Below are 26736 nucleotides of genomic sequence, written 5' to 3'. Positions count from 1 at the left end.
TTTTTTATCAACTGCCTCGAGTTGATGTATTTATGGCCCTGACGGCTTGCCCTGGGCGATACCAGAGAGGAGAGACCTTCTGTCTCAAGCGCAGGGGGACAATATTTCTTCCCCGGCCCGAGCTATGGAAACTTCATATTTGGCCCCTGAAGGGTACCAACTGAGGGACACTGGGCTTTCACCTGAAATTATAGAGATCATTCTCACTGTTCCTTCCACTAGGAAAAGATTTGCCTATAAATGGGTTTCTTTAATACAGATCCAGTTAACTGCCAGATTGCTTCAGTTCTGGACTTCCTGCAGGAAAAGTTATCAGCAGGCACATGCTCCTCCAATAAGAGCAACTATTTGTTTGTCATGGGGGCCTTAACCCTCTGGAGTCTAAGGTGTTTTTGGGGTCCTTGAGATGTTTTGACATGACCTGATATTTGTATTTTTTTCAGTTGCTTATAAACATATGAATGGCAAAGGTGTAATTACACTCTATTTAGCACGAACATGACTATCATAATATGTGAGCAACATGTATGTACATGTTTGCATTTTTGAGAGAATATTATTTATGCGTGGTTATTCAAAAAACTCAAACTTAAATGTTCTGATATAAGACCACAAACGACCAACTTCACATATTCCCACAATACTTTTGACTAATGGATCTTGTCGGCTAGAGTATTTACTTCAAAATGATCTGAAAATCATCCGGGCTAATCGTTCACATTAAACAATAGATTGATTTAAATTTTGTAAGACACTTTTTGTTTGGAAAGGCAATATGCAGGCGTGAATGATCCAACAAGGTCATGAATAATGTCCTCATTCACACCTGGAGACAAAGAAGACCTGCTAATGCTGCATACTAATGAGCCTTTCACTGAGTGTGTCACTGAGCCACACAGAATGCAAAGACAACACACACACACATATTTACATACATACATACACACACACACACACACACACACACATATATATATATATATATATATATATATATATATATATATATATATACATACATACATACATACATACATACATACATACACACACACATCTACAGAATTGGTTCAGAGTTGGAAACATCTTGAAAAAAAAGTGTATTTTTCCACAAACTGTATGCTTGCAAATTTTTATAATATCCAAGGTAAACATTTCTAGTAATTGTGCAGTTAATTCTCATTCGTATTTTCAGAAAGTTTTGGATTATGTAGGCTATCCTCTCCCCAAATTTGTCACTAATAAAACACAAAAATAATTTAAAGAGAAGGCTTATATTAAGATTTTGTTTGCACCTTGGAAATTAGGTTTTGATGTGGCAGTACAAACTTTATAATCTATCCAAAACGAAATGTTGTCTTTCATATTTCGTCTGTAACATATCGTCTTTTATAATATAGCCTATATTAGGGCATAAATGTTAATTTGCAGTTTAAAATGTTGCTTATACAAAGACATTTTATTTCAACGTATTCAGTCGATTTTTACTCATCTCAGTAGGCAATAGATATTTTGGTAACACTTTACAATAAGGTTCGTTAGTTAACATTAGTTAACTACATTAGTTAACGTTAACTAATAATGAACTGCACTTATACAGCATTTATTCATCTTTGTTAATGTTAATTTCAACATTTACTAATACATTATTAGAATCTTGTTAACATGAGTTAATGCACTGTGAACTAACATGAACAAACAATGAACAGCTTTATTCATATTAACTAACATTAACAAAGATTAATAAATACTGTAACAAATGTATTGTTCATGTTAGTTAATACATTAAATAATGTTTAATAAATTAACCTTATTGTAAAGTGTTACCGATATTTCATTCACACACAGACACGCGCGAGCTGTAACGTTAGTAAACAAACGCATGCACATGTGCCGTTCATTCATTCAAACACAGAAACGCGATTCAAATTTAAACAGTCTTTTGCGGATTACAGACACCAGTTCATATCGCGATTAGAACAAAGCACTTACTGATGATCTGCAGCTGGATCCGTTGTTCGGCTACTCCAGCACGTTTGAGGTAAAATTTCCAGGATAATCACGATATTATTAGCAGAGCTATTCCTCACAGCGAGTGTGTTGTCCAGCTGTTGTGGGCGTTGACTGGTTTGCATGTGTTGCTCCAGATTATCTGTGTTTGAATAGTGCGCGCTCTCGATGGGCGTGTCACATTAGCAGAGTAATGAGCTGCCAGAACGATAATGAGACCGGCTGATCTCTCGCTCTTTTTATATAGATTACATAAACAGAGAATATTTGTTTTAGTTTTGAATTAGATAATTTAAAACTACACACTTAAATGATTATAGAGATATATAGCTCATGTCTGAGTGAATAGTATTCGCTGAGTTTTGTTTGAGTTTAGAGAAGTGCTTCAGAAAAAAAGTTCACGGAGACGGAGAGGCATAAAGCACTCCCTGTTTACTTTCTTTATTTTACAAAAGCACAATGTTTTATTTCGATTGTAAGTGGACACATAAAAAAGTAGACATTTAACAGCTTATTTTTTCATATTTCTTAAGTCTGTGTGACCAAAACCGACGGAGTATTTTAGGTCTATTTTGCTGCTATGTAAAAAAAAAAAACGAGCAAAACGCGCCCGCGCGTTTGCTGACCTCAGGGGGTTAACAGGGGGGCGGCCGCCACTCCCTTAGGTGTGCGGTAATTTTTTGTCAGTTCGAATCAGTGCTCATTCTATTACTTCTACCTTACTTCTTCCTGAGCCTTGGTGGGGAGTGCCCCCCTGCAGCATGTTTGTGATGCGGCAGACTGGTCCTCTCCGCACACATTAATGAGATTTTATAGTTTGGATGTTCATACCACTCTGGGCTCTCACATCCTTGAGTCGACATCATAAGCTCATGTCTGATATGTTCTTCGCGTTCTTGTGTGCAAACACTAAACAACCGTAAGGGGTCCAGACACCCCCTGTGCTGCGGTGTGGGTATTCTCGTTCCCAATGCGCTGAAACAAGCACAGCATTGAGTGTATCTTTTGAAAGGGAATGTCTCAGGTTACTTGACCTGAAAAAGCATGAACGAGATGATGCACTTTATTGCCACACTGAGGATGTCCCAGGACTGCTTTTCAGACAAAATTATTCCTTGCGATGCACCTGTGATGCATCTAATTATAGCCTCTGATGCACACTCATTCTGATGACGTCATTGTCTGTGGCTATACAAGCTCAAAGTCAATTCCATTGACGTGTTGCACACATATATTCACTGCTGGTCACACAAAAAGCGTTCCCAATGCGCTGAATCAAGTGTAGCATCTCGTTCCTGCTTTTTCATGGAACAGAGTCAAGTAACCCGAGACGATATCAGTGGTGTGAAAGCAAATCCATTTCCCATGCACTTGGAGAGGACTCGAGCTTGAATTAATACGGTAAAACCGATGCCATAGTTACTGTTCGTATCACTGCATCAAGTGCTGAGGAAGATCCAGAGCTGAAATTCAGATATGTTTAACCCTCTGGGGTCGGCAATCACGCCGGCATGATTTGCGTGATTTTTTTCACATAGCAGCTGAATAAACGTAAAATATTCCGTCATTTATGGTCATACAGACTTAATAAATATGAAAAAAGAGTCTGTGAGATGTCTACTTTTGTATGTGTCCACTTACAATCAAAACAAAACGTTGTGCTTTTGTAAAATAAAGAAATTAAACAGGGTGTGCTTTCTGCCTCTCCGTCTCGTGAACTTTTTTTTCTTGAGCACGTCTCTAAACATAAACAAAACTCAGCGATTACTTGTCACACATTTATGAGCTATATATCTTTATAAACATTTAAGTGTGTAGTTTTAAATTATCTGATTCAAAACAAAAACAAATATTCTCTGTTTAAGTAATTTGTATAAAACCAACAAGATATCCAGTTTCTCTAACTCTTGCTCATTAGTTTTAATGTGACCACACCCACACGCGCAAAAGATATTGACATGCAAATCTTCCACGCGTCACGCACCTCAAAAACAATGCACCCAACTTCATCAATCCTCTGCTGTCGTCGAGTTTGGAAGACACGCTGTGAGCTAACATTGGATTTGCATCAGAAGAAGAAGAACGCGATTTGAAGACAAGAAAGATTTTAAGGTAAGAAATAATTCTGAATTATATTAGTTAGTGTTATTGTTGCATAAACTTCACATTTCAGTCGAACTGTTGCTCGATGCTTCAGTGAATGTTCTCTGCACGCGCTGTGTGTTTGAGTCAGTCGCGCTGTGTGTTTGAAATAGAGCCCACATCAGCGCGATAAGGCATTGAACATTTTAAATTTAAAACAGCTTATTATGTAGGTAGCCAATGTGCCTGATGCTTTCACTTGATGCAAACGTTCGTTTTTGTGATTAAAATACATGTAAAATATTACCATAACATCTGGCTTCCTGTGTGCGGAAATTTTTTATGTAGCCTTGACAACGAGACACGTGCATGCGCACCTGTGTTAAGAGCGCTTGTTGCTCCGTGCGCGCTGATGCGCTCATCTGTTGACATTTCCGAATGCCTTACAGTTGCTTAATAAAAGCGGGCTTTCCACACAAAGAAACGTACATGTGTCATTACGAGAAAAAAAAGGGATTTTAACTGCCGGGCTTGTACAGAAAAATTCGGCCTGATCCGCAAAACACACCAAACATAGGCTTCATGTTTTTACTCCAATCTCATTTCATAACGTCATATCGATTGTAAACATTTGAAGTAACATGATAATCAATTTATTTTTCTCTAGTGTAGTGTTACTAAAGTGTTCCTTTTTAACGATGCCTGCTATAGCCTACTATTGTTATTATTATTTTATGCAGCCCTGCACCTACACGGCACAACAAACCTGGTGTTCATCATTATATATATATATATGTGTGTGTGTGTGTGTGTGTGTGTGTGTGTGTGTGTGTGTGTGTGTGTGTGTGTGTGTATTTTGTAAATTTTACAAAAGCAATTTTAACCAGAACAAATCAAAATGTAGGCTATTCCCAAAATCGTGCAGCCCTATTTTCTCTTGATATCAGCATGTTCACAGCTTTTTTATATTTCATTTCTTTTAGGTATAGTCCTGCTGACTTCAACATGAGACATGAGGAGGTAAAGTGAAAAATCAAACACCTGGGAAATGACAGGTATGCACTATGTTTCAGGAATGGCACAAATGTGTGTGACTGGTTAAGTCTCTGTCTTTAGTTCAGTGTGTTAAATATTGTGCTTTTTTTTGCCATTTGTTGTGTATCTTTGGATTGTTGTGTTGTAAATAAATCCAAACAATCAAAAAGCCATTCTTTTTTAAATCTCCTCATTCTTTGTTCAAAGTTCCTCATAGTGCCTGAGAGCTCCTAATAGGGCCATTATGGGAGGGTCTTTGTCTCTCTCAGGTGTGAAACACTCAATATTCATGGGGTAGTTAACGCCTACTCGCATAAAGCTTTCTTATACAAAACATGTCTTACAAATTTTAAATCAATATGTTGTCTTATCTGAATGAGTAGTCAGGATGATTTTCACATAGTTTTAGAGCAAATATTCTAGGCTACGTGATACAATTTTCAAAAGTCTTGTGAAGAAATAATCAGTTTGAGTTTCATGACCGTATTTTTTTTTTTTTGTTATCTCAAAACTACAAACTTGTACATACATGCTGCTGACATATTATTGTAGCAGAGTTTGTGCTGAATGCAGTGTAATATGACTTTAGCCATGAAAATAGCACAAGTAATAAGCACAAATGTTAGAGCATGTCAGAACACCTCCAGGACCCAGAAAACACCTCAGACCCCAGAGGGTTAATGGGTGTTTCTGTTTAGTTTCTGACACGAACTGTTAGTAGACCAATCACAACAGACTGGGCCATCTAACCAGGGTAGAGCACGCTCTCAGAAAGGAAAGGTATAGAGAGACTGAGTCCTTTTTTTAACTGTTTCAGTCACTGCGAGAAAAGAGCTGATGCTACAATGAATATTTTGAGAAAATTTGAGTATTTTTTTTACTTTGGATGCATGTAAACATATTTTTGTAAACTCTCTTTTGTCTGAGGTTGTTTAAAACGTTTGTCGAGGCACAGGAGTGTAAGGAGACACTGAATAGTTTCAAAGAGCTCTGTAAGCACCTGGAGGTCGAACCCAGGGACTACAAGAACTTCTACAGCAATCTGAAGGTCAAACTCAACAACCCGAAGGCCAAAGAACTCTGGCAGAAAATCGACAAGAGAGCCGCAAATAAACAGGTATGTCACAAAAACTAGTAACCATTTGAATAGCCTGAATAATTTCAGATATTTCCATCTATGACATGGTTTAATGCTGGTCAAAAGAAACTTCTTTTCTCTCTCTCTCTCTCTCTCTCTCTCTCTCTCTCTCTCTCTCTCTCTCTCTCTCTCTCTCTCTCTCTCTCTCTCTCTCTCTCTCTCTCTCTCTCTCTCTCTCTCTCTCTCTCTCTCTCTCAGTCTCTCTCTCTCTCAGTCTCTCTCTCTCAGTGTCTAGTGGTGGGTGCGGGTCCCTGTGGTCTTAAGACAGCGATTGAGTTGGCCCTACTGGGCTTTCAGGTAGTTGTGCTGGAAAAAAGAGACTCTTTCTCCAGAAAAAACCTCGTGCATCTGTGGACCCTCACCGTTGATGACCTCACAGCCCTCGGTGTAAAGACAATTTACAGCAAATTCTGCAGCGGTTCCATTGCTCACATAAGTAAGCTTGCCATTGTTTTGTCTCAAGATTCACGTTTATAAAAGCTACTTAAATATCCTAATTGATCTAAAGCCTAATCCTTGCTTTAGCTAAACCCTGTCTGTGAAACCAAGCCTAAATAAGCTACAGTATAGAGTAAGGATGGAGAATTAACGATAGACTATCGATTAATCATTAATATTTTTATATATTCATTATTATATTCATTATAAAATTAATTATTTATTTAACTTTTCAAAAATTGAAAATGCAAAAATACGGTGTATTTTTCCTCAATGAGATCATTATTACAAGAAGATCAACTTGTGGCAGTTAAACTGGACGTTCGGTTAATTTAAAATAATAAATAATAAAAAAAAATAATCATGTTAAACAATAACTTAACACTATACTGTAAAAACAAAATCCCGTAAAAAAAAAGGTAAATCTCTGGCAGCAAAATTTCCAGACGGAAAAAAAATTACATGCAGAAACTGTAAAAATACAGAATTGACTTTACGGTCGAAATTAAAATAATTAAATTACAGTATATTAATGTTGATAATGGTTTATTAAACCGTGGAAAAAACTGATAAATTATGTCAAATGACATTAAAAAAAAAAACTTCGCTTTCAGGTTAATCTGTAAAAAAATTATATTTTATGATAATGTTGTCTATCTACAGTAATTTTCTTTTAATATATAGTTAAAAGAAATAGAAAAGAAAGAGTCTATTTTTGCTGTACTGCACGCGCTGAATTAGTGACAGCGCATGGTTCATGGTCAAAATTAACACATATTGACATGAAAATATAGTAATTTCATCATAAATGCATTTAATTAAATAAAATGTAGTAATCTCACCATAAATGCATTTAATTAAATACTACTATTTTTCACAGTCATCTTTTTACTTTAAGACTGAGGTAAAGCAAGGAAAACTTCAATTTACTTCAACAAGGCCACATAATGAACGAGAATCGTCTCATTCGTGGAGGTGGAAAAACAAGTTCATTGTGACATGCAAGATTGTATAAAGATGTAAATTATGCAAAAGAAAAAGTATGAGTCTGCTGTTTTTTGTAAATTTTAAGTTTTAATTTAAAATGTATGCGATTTTAATATAAGTTCATGGTTAAATATTTTACCACTTGCTTGAGCAACTTAATATATAATTTATCTCACACTACGCAACACAACCTGCATTAGGCAAGGCAAGGCAAGGCAAGTTTATTTATATAGCACATTTCATACACAATGGTAATTCAAAGTGCTTTACATAGAAGAAATTAAAATAATCAAAAGAAATAAGAATAATTAAAACAGTTTAGAGTAAAAAATAAAAATAAAATACAGTGCAAACAGTTGGACGAACAGTGGCACAATGCTCATTCAGTAAATGCAAAGCTAAACAGATGTGTTTTGAGTCTGGATTTGAATGTGGCTACTGTAGGAGCACACCTGATCTCTTCTGGAGGCTGGTTCCAGCTGCGGCTGGCATAATAGCTAAAAGCGGACTCTCCTTGCTTTGAGTGAACCCTTGGTATTTCTAGTTGATGTGATCTAATGATCTCAGTGATCTGTTGGGTTTATATTCAGTGAGCATATCTGCAATGTATTGAGGTCCTAGGCCATTAAATGATTTATATACCAGTAATAATACTTTAAAATCAATCCTAAATGTGACTGGAAGCCAGTGTAAAGACCTGAGGACTGGTGTGATGTGTTCAAATTTTCTGGTTCTGCTCAGAATCCTGGCGGCAGCGTTCTGTACGAGCTGCAACTGTCTTATGGTCTTTTTGGGAAGGCCAGTAAGGAGTCCATTACAATAATCCACCCTGCTGGTGATGAAAGCATGCACAATTTTCTCTAAGTCTTGACTGGAAACAAAGCATCTAATTCTTGCAATATTTTTTAGATGATAGTATGCTGATTTAGTTATTGTTTTGACATGACTACTGAAGCTAAGGTCTGACTCTAGAGACACACCAAGATTCCTGACTTGATTTTTAGTTGTTTGACCTCTGGAGTGAAGGTATGCGTTCACCTTGAGAACTTCATCTTTGTTTCCAAACGCAATGACTTCAGTTTTGTCTTTGTTTAACTGAAGAAAGTTTTGGCACATCCAACTGTTTACTTCATCAATGCATTGGAACAGGGAGTCAATGGGGCTGTAATCGTTAGGCGATAGGGCTAAGTAGATCTGTGTGTCGTCTGCATAGCTGTGGTAAGAGATTTGGTTCTTTCTCATTATTTGGCTCATTGGAAGCATGTACAGGTTGAATAGGAGTGGCGCAAGAATTGAGCCTTGAGGAACTCCGCATGTCATGGATGTCCACTCAGACTTATGGTCTCCTATACTCACATAATAACCTCTCGCTTCTAAGTATGACCTGAACCATTTTAGGACTATCCCAGAAAGCCCCACCCAGTTTTCCATCCTGTCAAGAAGTATGTTGTGATCAACAGTGTCAAATGCAGCACTGAGGTCGAGTAGTACCAACACTGATAATTTGCCTGTATCAGTATTTAAGCGATTATCGTTAATTATCTTTATGAGCGCTGTCTCTGTGCTGTGATGCGATCGGAAACCAGATTGAAAATTGTCAAAGTATCCATTCGAGCTTAAGAATTTGTTCAGCTGATTGAAAACAACTTTTTCAATTATCTTGCCTATGAAAGGAAGATTTGAGATCGGTCTGTAATTGCTTAATATAGTCTTATCAAGATTACTCTTTTTTAGGAGGGGTTTGACAACTGCAGTTTTCAAGGAGTTTGGAAAACTTCCAGAGAGAAGTGAGGCATTTACCACTTCTAGGAGATCTGCTTCTAAGCTGTTTAACACACTTTTGAAGAAAGATGTGGGAAGAGCGTCAAGGGCGCAGGTTGATGTTTTAAGGTGCTGTACGGTTTCTTCCAAAATGTTGCCATCAATTTCTTTGAAATCAGACATAGTAACTACTTTCTCAGGTTGTGGTCTGATCTGTCTGACCCCAGTGCAACTCAGGGATGTGCTGATCACCTTTCTGATATTATTGATTTTCTCAGAGAAGAAAGAAGCGAACTCACTGCACTTGCTGTCTGAGAGCATTTCACTGGGAATCTGGCTCGGGGGGTTTGTCAGTCTCTCTACAGTAGCAAAAAGAGTGCGTGTGTTGTTTAAGTTGCTGTTTATAATATTTGAGAAGAAAGTCTGTCTACCTTTGCCTAGTTCCATATTGAAAGCATGGATGGTGTCTTTGTAGATGTTATAATGGACTACAAGTTTTGTCTTCCGCCACATGCGCTCTGCTTTTCTGCATTGTCTTTTCATATTTTGCACTGCTGTTGAGTTTCTCCAAGGTGCCTTTTGTCTACCACTCTTCCTGACTTTCACAGGAGCAATATCATCAATTACACTTTTAACTTTTGAGTTAAAAGAATCAAGGAGAAAATCAACAGAGTCAGCAGATATGCTTGGTGTTAAAGATATAGCCTTCATAAATAGTACACTAGTGTTCTCATTTAAGCATCTCTTTTGACAGACACAGATCTAGCTTCAATGGCAGGAGAGATCAATATATCAAAGAAAATACAGAAATGATCAGACAGTGCTACATCCTTAATAACAATCGATGAAATGTTTAGACCCTTACTGATAAGTAAATCTAGAGTGTGTCCACGATTGTGTGTCGGTCCATGTACATGCTGAGTCAGATCAAAAGTTTTTAAAACAGTTTTGATTTATTTTGCCATATTGTTTTCTGCATTATCCATGTGAATGTTAAAATCTCCAGCAATAGCAAAACAGTCAAACTCTGAGGAAATGGTTGATAACAGTTCTGTAAAGTCCTCAGTAAAGGCTGAAGAGTATTTTGGAGGCCTATAAACAATAATAAATTAAATGCGTGGAGCACCTTTTAACACAATACCCAGATATTCGAAAGACGGGTAATTACCAAATGATATTTGCTTACATGGATAGACATCTTTGAAAAGAGCAGCTACTCCCCCACCTCTCCTACCCGCTCTGCAGACACTCATAAAAGTAAAGTTAGGAGGGGATGTTTCATTGAGGACAGTTGCACTGCAGTTGTCTTCTAGCCAAGTTTCATTTAGAAACATAAAATCCAGGTTGTATGTGGTTAAGTCATTGACTAGAAGTGATTTATTTTTAAGTGAGCGGATGTTTAAAAGTGCTAACTTAACCGTCTTACTTTTTGTCCCCACAGCAGTCTTAGTCTGGCGTGTAATAGGCAACAGATTAGATGGGTTTGCTGTACGGCTTTTGAAGGCCTTAGACTTTCTATCATGTAATCGAACAGCAATAGAGAAAGATACAGGCACACAGGGTTCCCGCTTGTTCTGTAAACATTTGAGAAAGTTACTGTTATCATAGCGGGGACCCGACACATATCACTGAGAGCTGGTATCAGTTGTTTTTGGTTCACCTTGAGCAGAAGGAGGAGGGTGTGACCCCTGTCGTTGTGGCAGAGCCCGAAGAACTCTTGCAGGAGGAGGGGGAGGGTGAGCGGGGCCCGCAGGCTTTGGTGGTTGTGAGGCCTGCCGTGTTTTGGTTGATATCTGGGGGCTTGCAAAAGAGTGGGATAGTTTGGTTCCAGCGTACACCAGTTTTTCCATTCTCTCTGAGAAGCCCAGAAGTGGAGATGGTGGAGATAGAGATAGCGTGTCTGGTGAGAGGGGCTGTTGTTGTTCTGGTGTTATCGGAGGCTGTAATATGCTGTCCTGGTTTCCCTGGCTGTTTTCCAGGAAGTCGTCCTTGGGTGTTGAATCTTGGAGCAGTTCTAGTATGTCACAGTCTGTTTGTGGTGTTGAGCTCTGTGGGCAGGGCTCAGCTGAGATTGTGTCCGTGAGCAGAAGTTGTTGTGGCTGAGTGGTGTTATCATTGTCCTTGTGTGACGTGTCAACCGCATGTCCATTCAGGTGCTGGAGTGAAGTCCTGTGGTCATTCATACTGTGTCCAGGTGTGTGTGTGCCATTCAGGTTGAATGGATTGGCACACACTGCAGAAGGATGATTGAGGGAGAAGTAGATATTGTCCTTTAGCACTCTTGAACCAAGTTTGTTTGGGTGGAGGCCGTCCTGTTGGAACAGTTGCTTCTGACTCCAGAAAAGATTGAAGTTGTCAATGAAGTTCACTCCTTTTATATTGCAGGTTTTTTGGAGCCATGTATTAAGCCCAAGCAACCGTGAAAACCTGTTTGTTCCTCTTGCTGGGAGTGGTCCACTGATGAATGTTTGTACTTTCAATCTTTTAAGTGTTTCAAAAAGTTCATTGAAATTCTTCTTGAGGAGTTCTGACTGCTCTTTATGAATATCATTTTTTCCCACATGAATGATGAGTCGATTTGCAGTCTTATGTTTCATCAGAATGTTCTCAAGGTCCCTGTTTACATCAGAAATTGTTGCTTGTGGAAGGCAGCACGTAGTTGTATTCCTGCTACTAATGTTTCTGATAATGGAGTCACCCACTATCAGAGTCGTGTGCTCGGCTGCGCTCTGAGCTCTGTGCCGCTGTCTGCTCGACCTTGAGCGCAAGTTAGCATCAGTGTTAGCTACTGGCTTATTCAGTCTGTGTTCGATCACATTCATCACGTTTGGGGATTCCTCATTTACATTCATTAATACTTCAAATCTGTTCTCAAGATGTATAGGTGGTGGTAGGAGACCAGTGTTTGCAATCCTTGTCAGAGCCGTATCTGGGGTAGAGGATGCTACTGCGGCAATATGTGATATTCGTGACAATCTGATGTCTCGGGTGCCTTTGGGTCTCGCTCCCTGTGTGTGCCATCGATTTGTAAGTCGATCGGCTTGTTTCTCTACACTCAGTATGGCCTGTTGAGGAGCAGTAGATTCCTGAAACTCACCAGCTGTATGCTGAGGGCGTCCATGACGGAGCTCTGTTGTGTGTTCCGTCTGGTTTGGTGGTCCCGCAAATAACTTTGTTTCAAGAACTGCAATCCTTTGTAAAAGTCTGTGGCAATTGCTGCAGCAAGTAGATTCCAGAAGAGGCATTTTCTCTTATCCTTATGCAGTTGTGTTTTCTCTTCCCCGGAATGTAAGCTTTCAGTGGGAGGCTGGTCGAGTAAAATAAATTCAGCTTTGTTGTTGTAATCCAAGCGTTTGGGCACTGTGCTGATTTGCTGAAGTTGAAGTTGCTGAAGTTGAAATTAGTTGATAAAAGAAGATAAAATATAAAAATATAAAAGCGATAGAGCAAAGCGCGGAGCAGTAAGCAAGAGCGTCCGAACAGTAGCTGAGCAGGAAGTAAGAATGTAACTTGTGATCAATTGTATGCGTCATTGCAGAATAACTTAAATGTTTTTAAAACATGGTCAGAGTTAAACTTAGTACAAGTTCTTGTCTTACTGAAAATGCACATATTCACTTTAATTCAGGTATAATAATGAGGTCTGTGTTTATAGGCATCTGTCAGCTGCAGTTGATTCTGCTGAAGTTGGCCCTGATTTTGGGGGTTGAGGTGCACACAGGCGTGGAATTTGAAGGTCTGTGTAAGCCATCAGAAACCAGCTTTAATGGTCCTGACATGGAGTTGAAAGGTCTGTAGTCATGTAGTTGAAAAAAATGTTGTTGTCCTTTAACTTTTATCCTCATATCTCTTTCTCTATCTTTCTCTCAGGATGGAGGGCAAATGTGAAAACTGCTGACAGTAAGGCATCTATATCCAATAAAAAAGTGGGGTTTCACTAATAAACTTATCAGTATTTAACTTGTGTGTAATTACTAACTTATTTTACAAAATACTCTTTCCCTTTAAGTCACTAAGCAGTAATATCTACACTTTAACAAAAAATGAAATGTCTTGGAATTACTTTTATTCCGTTGAACACTTTCATATTTAAACCAAAATTAACTTAAAATATCAAAAGAGTCAGTAACCACAACTGTTTTATAAAAAAAAATATAACAGATTTACTTCGAAAAAGTTGGTCAGTAATTAAATATGTTTGTCAAAATCACTTTTCAGGTCACAAATGCATTCCAATTCACATTCAAAACATAAGGGCCCAATAAAATAAAATAGCTGGCAAAACCTACGACGTACCTTTAAGGCTACGACGCACCCGAGCTACATTCAGGCCTGCATCATTTGAACATTTGAAGGGTATTTCAAATTAAGCTTAATTTGAAATACCCTTCAAATGTTCAAATGATGCAGGCCTGAATGTAGTTTGGGTACGTCGTAGCCTTAAACCAAATGGCTGCTTCACCACACAGGCCAAACAAAAAATATGGTACCTTTATTCAATCTGAATGTAACCGGCTCACACGCACAGGATCAAAGGCGGCAGAAGATAGGACGAGAGGATTCGCGATGAAGAGAAGACACTTGAAGAGAAGAGTCACATGGTAGACGATCTGGGCAAAGTCCACCACTCGGTAACGCTATCTGGCTCCGTCATGGTCTTTGATCATCGTCAGTCTCACCGTTCCACACAGGCTTAACCAGTCCCTCCAGGATTTCGCAATGTTGCGATCGCAACTATTAACGCAACTTCAACAAATCCCAGTGAATTCAGAATTCAGTCACACAACTGGCGACTCACTTTCCTCACTCAGTAACTCACTCTCCTCACTCAGTGACTCACTCTCCTCACACAACGAGCGACTCACTCTCCTCACACAACGAGCGGCTCACTCTCCTCACACAACGAGCGGCTCACTCTCCTCACACAACGAGCGTCTCACTCTCCTCACACAACGAGCGGCTCACTCTCCTCAGACAACGAGCGACTCACTCTCCTCACACAACGAGCGACTCACTCTCCTCACACAACGAGCGACTCACTCTCCTCACACAACGAGCGGCTCACTCTCCTCACACAACGGGCGGCTCACTCTCCTCACACAACAGGCGGCTCACTCTCCTCACACAACGGGCGGCTCACTCTCCTCACACAACGAGCGACTCACTCTCCTCACACAACGAGCGACTCACTCTCCTCACACAACGAGCGACTCACTCTCCTCACACAACGAGCGACTCACTCTCCTCACACAACGGGCGACTCACTCTCCTCACACAACGGGCGACTCACTCTCCTCACACAACGAGCGACTCAATCTCCTCACACAACGAGCGACTCACTCTCCTCACACAACGAGCGACTCACTCTCCTCACACAACGAGCGACTCACTCTCCTCACACAACGAGCGACTCACTCTCCTCACACAACGGGCGACTCACTCTCCTCACTCAGTAACTCACTCTCCTCACACAACGGGCGACTCACTCTCCTCACTCAGTAACTCACTCTCCTCACACAACGGGCGACTCACTCTCCTCACACAACGGGCGGCTCACTCTCCTCACACAACGGGCGGCTCACTCTCCTCACACAACGAGCGACTCACTCTCCTCACACAATGGGCGACTCACTCTCCTCACACAACGGGCGGCTCCCTCTCCTCACACAACGAGTGACTCACTCTCCTCACTCAGTAACTCACTCTCCTCACACAACGAGCGACTCACTCTCCTCACACAACGGGCGACTCACTCTCCTCACTCAGTAACTCACTCTCCTCACACAACGAGCGACTCACTCTCCTCACTCAGTAACTCACTCTCCTCACACAACGGGCGACTCACTCTCCTCACTCAGTAACTCACTCTCCTCACACAACGAGCGACTCACTCTCCTCACTCAGTAACTCACTCTCCTCACACAACGAGCGACTCACTCTCCTCACTCAGTAACTCACTCTCCTCACACAACGAGCGACTCACTCTCCTCACACAACGGGCGACTCACTCTCCTCACACAACGAGCGACTCACTCTCCTCACACAACGGGCGACTCACTCTCACACAACGAGCGACTCACTCTCCTCACACAACGAGCGACTCACTCTCCTCACACAACGAGCGACTCACTCTCCTCACACAACGAGCGGCTCACTCTCCTCACTCAGTAACTCACTCTCCTCACACAACGGGCGGCTCACTCTCCTCACACAACGGGCGACTCACTCTCCTCACACAACGGGCGGCTCACTCTCCTCACACAACGGGCGGCTCACTCTCCTCACACAACGGGCGACTCACTCTCCTCACACAACGGGCGACTCACTCTCCTCACACAACGGGCGACTCACTCTCCTCACACAACGAGCGGCTCACTCTCCTCACACAACGGGTGGCTCACTCTCCTCACACAACGGGCGGCTCACTCTCCTCACACAACGAGCGGCTCACTCTCATCACACAACGGGCGGCTCACTCTCCTCACACAACGAGCGACTCACTCTCCTCACACAACGAGCGACTCACTCTCCTCACACAACGAGCGACTCACTCTCCTCACACAACGAGCGACTCACTCTCCTCACACAACGAGCGACTCACTCTCCTCACACAACGAGCGACTCACTCTCCTCACACAACGGGCGGCTCACTCTCCTCACACAACGGGCGACTCACTCTCCTCACACAACGAGCGACTCACTCTCCTCACACAACGGGCGGCTCACCCTCCTTACTCAGTAACTCACTCTCACACAACGAGCGACTCACTCTCCTCACACAACGGGCGACTCACTCTCCTCACTCAGTAACTCACTCTCCTCACACAACGGGCGACTCACTCTCCTCACTCAGTAACTCACTCTCCTCACACAACGGGCGACTCACTCTCCTCACACAACGGGCGGCTCACTCTCCTCACACAACGGGCGGCTCACTCTCCTCACACAACGAGCGACTCACTCTCCTCACACAACGGGCGACTCACTCTCCTCACACAACGGGCGGCTCCCTCTCCTCACACAACGAGTGACTCACTCTCCTCACTCAGTAACTCACTCTCCTCACACAACGAGCGACTCACTCTCCTCACACAACGGGCGGCTCACCCTCCTTACTCAGTAACTCACTCTCCTCACACAACGAGCGACTCACTCTCCTCACTCAGTAACTCACTCTCCTCACACAACGGGCGACTCACTCTCCTCACTCAGTAACTCACTCTCCTCACACAACGAGCGACTCACTCTCCTCACTCAGTAACTCACTCTACTCACACAACGGGCGACTCACTCTCCTCACACAACGAGCGACTCACTCTCCTCACACAACGGGCGACTCACTCTCACACAACGAGCGACTCACTCTCCTCACACAACGAGCGACTCACTCTCCTCACTCAGTAACTCACTCTCCTCACACAACGAGCGGCTCACTCTCCTCACTCAGTAACTCACTCTCCTCACACAACGGGCGACTCACTCTCCTCACTCAGTAACTCACTCTCCTCACTCAGTAACTCACTCTCCTCACACAACGGGCGACTCACTCTCCTCACACAACGGGCGGCTCACTCTCCTCACACAACGAGCGACTCACTCTCCTCACACAACGGGCGACTCACTCTCCTCACACAACGGGTGACTCACTCTCCTCACACAACGAGCGACTCACTCTCCTCACACAACGGGCGGCTCACTCTCCTCACACAACGGGCGACTCACTCTCCTCACTCAGTTACTCACTCTCCTCACTCAGTAACTCACTCTCCTCACACAACGGGCGGCTCACCCTCCTTACTCAGTAACTCACTCTCACACAACGAGCGACTCACTCTCCTCACACAACGGGCGACTCACTCTCCTCACTCAGTAACTCACTCTCCTCACACAACGGGCGACTCACTCTCCTCACTCAGTAACTCACTCTCCTCACACAACGGGCGGCTCACTCTCCTCACACAACGAGCGACTCACTCTCCTCACACAACGGGCGACTCACTCTCCTCACACAACGGGCGGCTCCCTCTCCTCACACAACGAGTGACTCACTCTCCTCACTCAGTAACTCACTCTCCTCACACAACGAGCGACTCACTCTCCTCACACAACGGGCGGCTCACCCTCCTTACTCAGTAACTCACTCTCCTCACACAACGAGCGACTCACTCTCCTCACTCAGTAACTCACTCTCCTCACACAACGGGCGACTCACTCTCCTCACTCAGTAACTCACTCTCCTCACACAACGAGCGACTCACTCTCCTCACTCAGTAACTCACTCTACTCACACAACGGGCGACTCACTCTCCTCACACAACGAGCGACTCACTCTCCTCACACAACGGGCGACTCACTCTCACACAACGAGCGACTCACTCTCCTCACACAACGAGCGACTCACTCTCCTCACACAACGAGCGGCTCACTCTCCTCACTCAGTAACTCACTCTCCTCACACAACGGGCGACTCACTCTCCTCACTCAGTAACTCACTCTCCTCACTCAGTAACTCACTCTCCTCACACAACGGGCGACTCACTCTCCTCACACAACGGGCGGCTCACTCTCCTCACACAAACGAGCGACTCACTCTCCTCACACAATGGGCGACTCACTCTCCTCACACAACGAGCGACTCACTCTCCTCACACAACGAGCGACTCACTCTCCTCACACAACGGGCGACTCACTCTCCTCACACAACGGGCGGCTCACTCTCCTCACACAACGGGCGACTCACTCTCCTCACTCAGTTACTCACTCTCCTCACTCAGTAACTCACTCTCCTCACACAACGAGCGACTCACTCTCCTCACACAACGGGCGGCTCACTCTCCTCACACAACGGGCGACTCACTCTCCTCACACAACGAGCGACTCACTCTCCTCACACAACGGGCGACTCACTCTCCTCACACAAACGAGCGACTCACTCTCCTCACACAACGGGCGACTCACTCTCCTCACACAACGAGCGACTCACTCTCCTCACACAACGGGTGGCTCACTCTCCTCACACAACGGGCGACTCACTCTCCTCACACAACGGGCGACTCACTCTCCTCACACAACGAGCGACTCACTCAGTAACTCACTCTCCTCACTCAGTAACTCACTCTCCTCACACAACGGGCGGCTCACTCTCCTCACACAACGGGCGGCTCACTCTCCTCACACAACGAGCGACTCACTCTCCTCACACAACGGGCGACTCACTCTCCTCACACAACGAGCAACTCACTCTCCTCACACAACGGGCGGCTCACTCTCCTCACACAACGGGCGACTCACTCTCCTCACACAACGAGCGACTCACTCTCCTCACACAACGGGCGGCTCACTCTCCTCACTCAGTAACTCACTCTCCTCACACAACGGCGGCTCACCCTCCTTACTCAGTAACTCACTCTCCTCACACAACGAGCGACTCACTCTCCTCACACAACGGGCAACTCACTCTCCTCACTCAGTAACTCACTCTCCTCACACAACGGGCGACTCACTCTCCTCACACAACGGGCGACTCACTCTCCTCACTCAGTAACTCACTCTCCTCACACAACGAGCGACTCACTCTCCTCACACAACGAGCGACTCAGTCTCCTCACACAACGGGCGACTCACTCTTCTCACACAGCGGGCGACTCACTTTCCTCACACAAGGGGCGGCTCACTCTCCTCACTCAGTAACTCACTCTCCTCACACAACGGGCGACTCACTCTCCTCACACAACGGGCGGCTCACTCTCCTCACACAACGGGCGGCTCACTCTCCTCACACAACGGGCAGCTCACTCTCCTCACACAACGAGCGACTCACTCTCCTCACACAACGGGCGACTCACTCTCCTCACACAACGTGCGACTCACTCTCCTCACACAACGAGCGACTCAGTCTCCTCACACAACGGGCGACTCACTCTCCTCACACAACGAGCGACTCACTCTCCTCACACAACGAGCGACTCACTCTCCTCACACAACGAGTGACTCACTCTCCTCACTCAGTAACTCACTCTCCTCACACAACGGGCGGCTCACCCTCCTTATTCAGTAACTCACTCTCCTCACTCAGTAACTCACTCTCCTCACTCAGTAACTCACTCTCCTCACACAACGGGCGACTCACTCTCCTCACACAACGGGCGACTCACTCTCCTCACACAACGGGCGGCTCACTCTCCTCACACAACGGGCGACTCACTCTCCTCACTCAGTAACTCACTCTCCTCACTCAGTAACTCACTCTCCTCACACAACGGGCGACTCACTCTCCTCACACAACGGGCGACTCACTCTCCTCACACAACGGGCGACTCACTTTCCTCACACAACGGGCGGCTCACTCTCCTCACACAACGAGCGACTCACTCTCCTCACTCAGCGGGCGACTCACTTTCCTCACACAACGGGCGACTCACTTTCCTCACACAACGGGCGACTCACTCTCCTCACACAACGGGCGACTCACTTTCCTCACACAACGGGCGACTCACTCTCCTCACACAGCGGGCGACTCACTCTCCTCACACAGCGGGCGACTCACTCTCCTCGCACAACGGGCGACTCACTTTCCTCACACAACGGGCGACTCACTCTCCTCACACAGCGGCCGACTCACTCTCCTCACACAGCGGGCGACTCACTTTCCTCACACAAGGGGCGGCTCACTCTCCTCACTCAGTAACTCACTCTCCTCACACAACGGGCGACTCACTCTCCTCACACAACGGGCGGCTCACTCTCCTCACACAACGGGCGGCTCACTCTCCTCACACAACGGGCAGCTCACTCTCCTCACACAACGACCGACTCACTCTCCTCACACAACGAGCGACTCACTCTCCTCACACAACGGGCGGCTCACTCTCCTCACTCAACGGGCGGCTCACTCTCCTCACACAACGGGCAGCTCACTCTCCTCACACAACGACCGACTCACTCTCCTCACACAACGAGCGACTCACTCTCCTCACACAACGGGCGACTCACTCTCCTCACACAACGAGCGACTCACTCTCCTCACACAACGGGCGGCTCACTCTCCTCACACAACGGGCGACTCACTCTCCTCACTCAGTTACTCACTCTCCTCACTCAGTAACTCACTCTCCTCACACAACGAGCGACTCACTCTCCTCACACAACGGGCGGCTCACTCTCCTCACACAACGGGCGACTCACTCTCCTCACACAACGAGCGACTCACTCTCCTCACACAACGGGCGACTCACTCTCCTCACACAAACGAGCGACTCACTCTCCTCACACAACGGGCGACTCACTCTCCTCACACAACGAGCGACTCACTCTCCTCACACAACGGGTGGCTCACTCTCCTCACACAACGGGCGACTCACTCTCCTCACACAACGGGCGACTCACTCTCCTCACACAACGAGCGACTCACTCTCCTCACACAACGAGCGACTCAGTCTCCTCACACAACGGGCGACTCACTCTCCTCACTCAGTAACTCACTCTCCTCACTCAGTAACTCACTCTCCTCACACAACGAGCGACTCACTCTCCTCACACAACGGGCGACTCACTCTCCTCACACAACGAGCGACTCACTCTCCTCACACAACGGGCGGCTCACTCTCCTCACACAACGGGCGACTCACTCTCCTCACACAACGGGCGACTCACTCTCCTCACACAACGAGCGACTCACTCTCCTCACACAACGGGCGACTCACTCTCCTCACACAACGAGCGACTCACTCTCCTCACACAACGGGCGGCTCACTCTCCTCACACAACGGGCGACTCACTCTCCTCACACAACGGGCGACTCACTCTCCTCACACAACGAGCGACTCACTCAGTAACTCACTCTCCTCACTCAGTAACTCACTCTCCTCACACAACGGGCGGCTCACTCTCCTCACACAACGGGCGGCTCACTCTCCTCACACAACGAGCGACTCACTCTCCTCACACAACGGGCGACTCACTCTCCTCACACAACGAGCAACTCACTCTCCTCACACAACGGGCGGCTCACTCTCCTCACACAACGGGCGACTCACTCTCCTCACACAACGAGCGACTCACTCTCCTCACACAACGGGCGGCTCACTCTCCTCACACAACGGGCGACTCACTCTCCTCACACAACGGGCGACTCACTCTCCTCACACAACGAGCGACTCACTCTCCTCACACAACGAGCGACTCACTCTCCTCACACAACGAGCGACTCACTCTCCTCACACAACGGGCGGCTCACTCTCCTCTCTCAGTAACTCACTCTCCTCACACAACGGCGGCTCACCCTCCTTACTCAGTAACTCACTCTCCTCACACAACGAGCGACTCACTCTCCTCACACAACGGGCGACTCACTCTCCTCACTCAGTAACTCACTCTCCTCACTCAGTAACTCACTCTCCTCACACAACGGGCGACTCACTCTCCTCACACAACGGGCGACTCACTCTCCTCACTCAGTAACTCACTCTCCTCACACAACGAGCGACTCACTCTCCTCACACAACGAGCGACTCAGTCTCCTCACACAACGGGCGACTCACTCTTCTCACACAGCGGGCGACTCACTTTCCTCACACAACGGGCGGCTCACTCTCCTCACACAACGAGCGACTCACTCTCCTCACTCAGCGGGCGACTCACTTTCCTCACACAACGGGCGACTCACTTTCCTCACACAACGGGCGACTCACTCTCCTCACACAACGGGCGACTCACTTTCCTCACACAACGGGCGACTCACTCTCCTCACACAGCGGGCGACTCACTCTCCTCACACAGCGGGCGACTCGCTCTCCTCACACAACGGGCGACTCACTTTCCTCACACAACGGGCGACTCACTCTCCTCACACAGCGGGCAACTCACTCTCCTCACACAGCGGGCGACTCACTTTCCTCACACAAGGGGCGGCTCACTCTCCTCACTCAGTAACTCACTCTCCTCACACAACGGGCGACTCACTCTCCTCACACAACGGGCGGCTCACTCTCCTCACACAACGGGCGGCTCACTCTCCTCACACAACGGGCAGCTCACTCTCCTCACACAACGACCGACTCACTCTCCTCACACAACGAGCGACTCACTCTCCTCACACAACGGGCGGCTCACTCTCCTCACTCAACGGGCGGCTCACTCTCCTCACACAACGGGCAGCTCACTCTCCTCACACAACGACCGACTCACTCTCCTCACACAACGAGCGACTCACTCTCCTCACACAACGGGCGACTCACTCTCCTCACACAACGAGCGACTCACTCTCCTCACACAACGGGCGGCTCACTCTCCTCACACAACGGGCGACTCACTCTCCTCACTCAGTTACTCACTCTCCTCACTCAGTAACTCACTCTCCTCACACAACGAGCGACTCACTCTCCTCACACAACGGGCGGCTCACTCTCCTCACACAACGGGCGACTCACTCTCCTCACACAACGAGCGACTCACTCTCCTCACACAACGGGCGACTCACTCTCCTCACACAAACGAGCGACTCACTCTCCTCACACAACGGGCGACTCACTCTCCTCACACAACGAGCGACTCACTCTCCTCACACAACGGGTGGCTCACTCTCCTCACACAACGGGCGACTCACTCTCCTCACACAACGGGCGACTCACTCTCCTCACACAACGAGCGACTCACTCTCCTCACACAACGAGCGACTCAGTCTCCTCACACAACGGGCGACTCACTCTCCTCACTCAGTAACTCACTCTCCTCACTCAGTAACTCACTCTCCTCACACAACGAGCGACTCACTCTCCTCACACAACGGGCGACTCACTCTCCTCACACAACGAGCGACTCACTCTCCTCACACAACGGGCGGCTCACTCTCCTCACACAACGGGCGACTCACTCTCCTCACACAACGGGCGACTCACTCTCCTCACACAACGAGCGACTCACTCTCCTCACACAACGGGCGACTCACTCTCCTCACACAACGAGCGACTCACTCTCCTCACACAACGGGCGGCTCACTCTCCTCACACAACGGGCGACTCACTCTCCTCACACAACGGGCGACTCACTCTCCTCACACAACGAGCGACTCACTCAGTAACTCACTCTCCTCACTCAGTAACTCACTCTCCTCACACAACGGGCGGCTCACTCTCCTCACACAACGGGCGGCTCACTCTCCTCACACAACGAGCGACTCACTCTCCTCACACAACGGGCGACTCACTCTCCTCACACAACGAGCAACTCACTCTCCTCACACAACGGGCGGCTCACACTCCTCACACAACGGGCGACTCACTCTCCTCACACAACGAGCGACTCACTCTCCTCACACAACGGGCGGCTCACTCTCCTCACACAACGGGCGACTCACTCTCCTCACACAACGGGCGACTCACTCTCCTCACACAACGAGCGACTCACTCTCCTCACACAACGAGCGACTCACTCTCCTCACACAACGAGCGACTCACTCTCCTCACACAACGGGCGGCTCACTCTCCTCTCTCAGTAACTCACTCTCCTCACACAACGGCGGCTCACCCTCCTTACTCAGTAACTCACTCTCCTCACACAACGAGCGACTCACTCTCCTCACACAACGGGCGACTCACTCTCCTCACTCAGTAACTCACTCTCCTCACTCAGTAACTCACTCTCCTCACACAACGGGCGACTCACTCTCCTCACACAACGGGCGACTCACTCTCCTCACTCAGTAACTCACTCTCCTCACACAACGAGCGACTCACTCTCCTCACACAACGAGCGACTCAGTCTCCTCACACAACGGGCGACTCACTCTTCTCACACAGCGGGCGACTCACTTTCCTCACACAAGGGGCGGCTCACTCTCCTCACTCAGTAACTCACTCTCCTCACACAACGGGCGACTCACTCTCCTCACACAACGGGCGGCTCACTCTCCTCACACAACGGGCGGCTCACTCTCCTCACACAACGGGCAGCTCACTCTCCTCACACAACGACCGACTCACTCTCCTCACACAACGAGCGACTCACTCTCCTCACACAACGGGCGACTCACTCTCCTCACACAACGTGCGACTCACTCTCCTCACACAACGAGCGACTCAGTCTCCTCACACAACGGGCGACTCACTCTCCTCACACAACGAGCGACTCACTCTCCTCACACAACGAGCGACTCACTCTCCTCACACAACGAGTGACTCACTCTCCTCACTCAGTAACTCACTCTCCTCACACAACAGGCGGCTCACTCTCCTCACTCAGTAACTCACTCTCCTCACACAACGGGCGGCTCACCCTCCTTATTCAGTAACTCACTCTCCTCACTCAGTAACTCACTCTCCTCACTCAGTAACTCACTCTCCTCACACAACGGGCGACTCACTCTCCTTACACAACGGGCGACTCACTCTCCTCACACAACGGGCGGCTCACTCTCCTCACACAACGGGCGACTCACTCTCCTCACTCAGTAACTCACTCTCCTCACTCAGTAACTCACTCTCCTCACACAACGGGCGACTCACTCTCCTCACACAACGGGCGACTCACTCTCCTCACACAACGGGCGACTCACTTTCCTCACACAACGGGCGGCTCACTCTCCTCACACAACGAGCGACTCACTCTCCTCACTCAGCGGGCGACTCACTTTCCTCACACAACGGGCGACTCACTTTCCTCACACAACGGGCGACTCACTCTCCTCACACAACGGGCGACTCACTTTCCTCACACAACGGGCGACTCACTCTCCTCACACAGCGGGCGACTCACTCTCCTCACACAGCGGGCGACTCACTCTCCTCACACAACGGGCGACTCACTTTCCTCACACAACGGGCGACTCACTCTCCTCACACAGCGGGCGACTCACTCTCCTCACACAGCGGGCGACTCACTTTCCTCACACAAGGGGCGGCTCACTCTCCTCACTCAGTAACTCACTCTCCTCACACAACGGGCGACTCACTCTCCTCACACAACGGGCGGCTCACTCTCCTCACACAACGGGCGGCTCACTCTCCTCACACAACGGGCAGCTCACTCTCCTCACACAACGACCGACTCACTCTCCTCACACAACGAGCGACTCACTCTCCTCACACAACGGGCGGCTCACTCTCCTCACTCAACGAGCGACTCACTCTCCTCACTCAGTAACTAACTCTCCTCACACAACGAGCGACTCACTCTCCTCACACAACGAGCGACTCACTCTCCTCACACAACGAGCGACTCACTCTCCTCACACAACGAGCGACTCACTCTCCTCACACAACGGGCGACTCACTCTCTTCACACAACGAGCGACTCACTCTCCTCACACAACGGGCGACTCACTCTCCTCACACAACGGCCGACTCACTCTCCTCACACAACGAGCGACTCACTCTCCTCACACAACGGGCGGCTCACTCTCCTCACTCAACGAGCGACTCACTCTCCTCACTCAGTAACTAACTCTCCTCACACAACGAGCGACTCACTGTCCTCACACAACGAGCGACTCACTCTCCTCACACAACGGGCGGCTCACTCTCCTCACACAACGAGCGACTCACTCTCCTCACACAACAGGCGACTCACTCTCTTCACACAACGAGCGACTCACTCTCCTCACACAACGGGCGACTCACTCTCCTCACACAACGGGCGGCTCACTCTCCTCACACAACGAGTGACTCACTCTCCTCACACAACGGGTGGCTCACTCTCCTCACACAACGAGTGACTCACTCTCCTCACACAACGGGCGACTCACTCTCCTCACACAACGAGCGGCTCACTCTCCTCACAGAATGGGCGACTCACTCTCCTCACTCAGTAACTCACTCTCCTCACTCAGTAACTCACTCTCCTCACAGAATGGGCGACTCACTTTACTCACACAACGGGCGACTCACTTTCCTCACACAACGAGCGACTCACTCTCCTCACACAACGGGCGACTCACTCTCCTCACACAACGGGCGGCTCACTCTCCTCACACAACGGGCGGCTCACTCTCCTCACACAACGGGCGACTCACTCTCCTCACACAACGGGCGACTCACTCTCCTCACACAACGAGCGACTCACTCTCCTCACACAACGGGCGGCTCACTCTCCTCACTCAGTAACTCACTCTCCTCACACAACGGGCGGCTCACTCTCCTCTCTCAGTAACTCACTCTCCTCACACAACGGGCGGCTCACCCTCCTTACTCAGTAACTCACTCTCCTCACACAACGAGCGACTCACTCTCCTCACACAACGGGCGACTCACTCTCCTCACTCAGTAACTCACTCTCCTCACTCAGTAACTCAC

At 47.3% G+C, this 26736-nt stretch overlaps 1 protein-coding gene across 2 annotated transcripts in view; it reads left to right on the top strand.

The window, feature by feature from the left end:
• The window catches only part of LOC307000975 (F-actin-monooxygenase mical1-like), a 154512-nt gene that overhangs the window by 75021 nt on the left and 52755 nt on the right, over positions 1-26736 (top strand). For both annotated transcript variants that reach the window (XM_079617018.1, XM_079617017.1), the window contains exons 9-12: positions 6055-6244; positions 6464-6701; positions 13107-13241; positions 13322-13351. In XM_079617018.1, the coding sequence (XP_079473144.1) occupies positions 6055-6244; positions 6464-6701; positions 13107-13241; positions 13322-13351 (593 nt within the window). The remainder of the gene's footprint in view (positions 1-6054; positions 6245-6463; positions 6702-13106; positions 13242-13321; positions 13352-26736) is intronic.

This window comes from Phoxinus phoxinus (assembly GCF_949152265.1).
Source record: "Phoxinus phoxinus genome assembly, chromosome: 6".
In the NCBI taxonomy this organism is placed as follows: Eukaryota; Metazoa; Chordata; class Actinopteri; order Cypriniformes; family Leuciscidae; genus Phoxinus; species Phoxinus phoxinus.
Note: the sequence above shows the minus strand (reverse complement) of the source record. Positions and strands in the feature narration are given on the sequence as shown.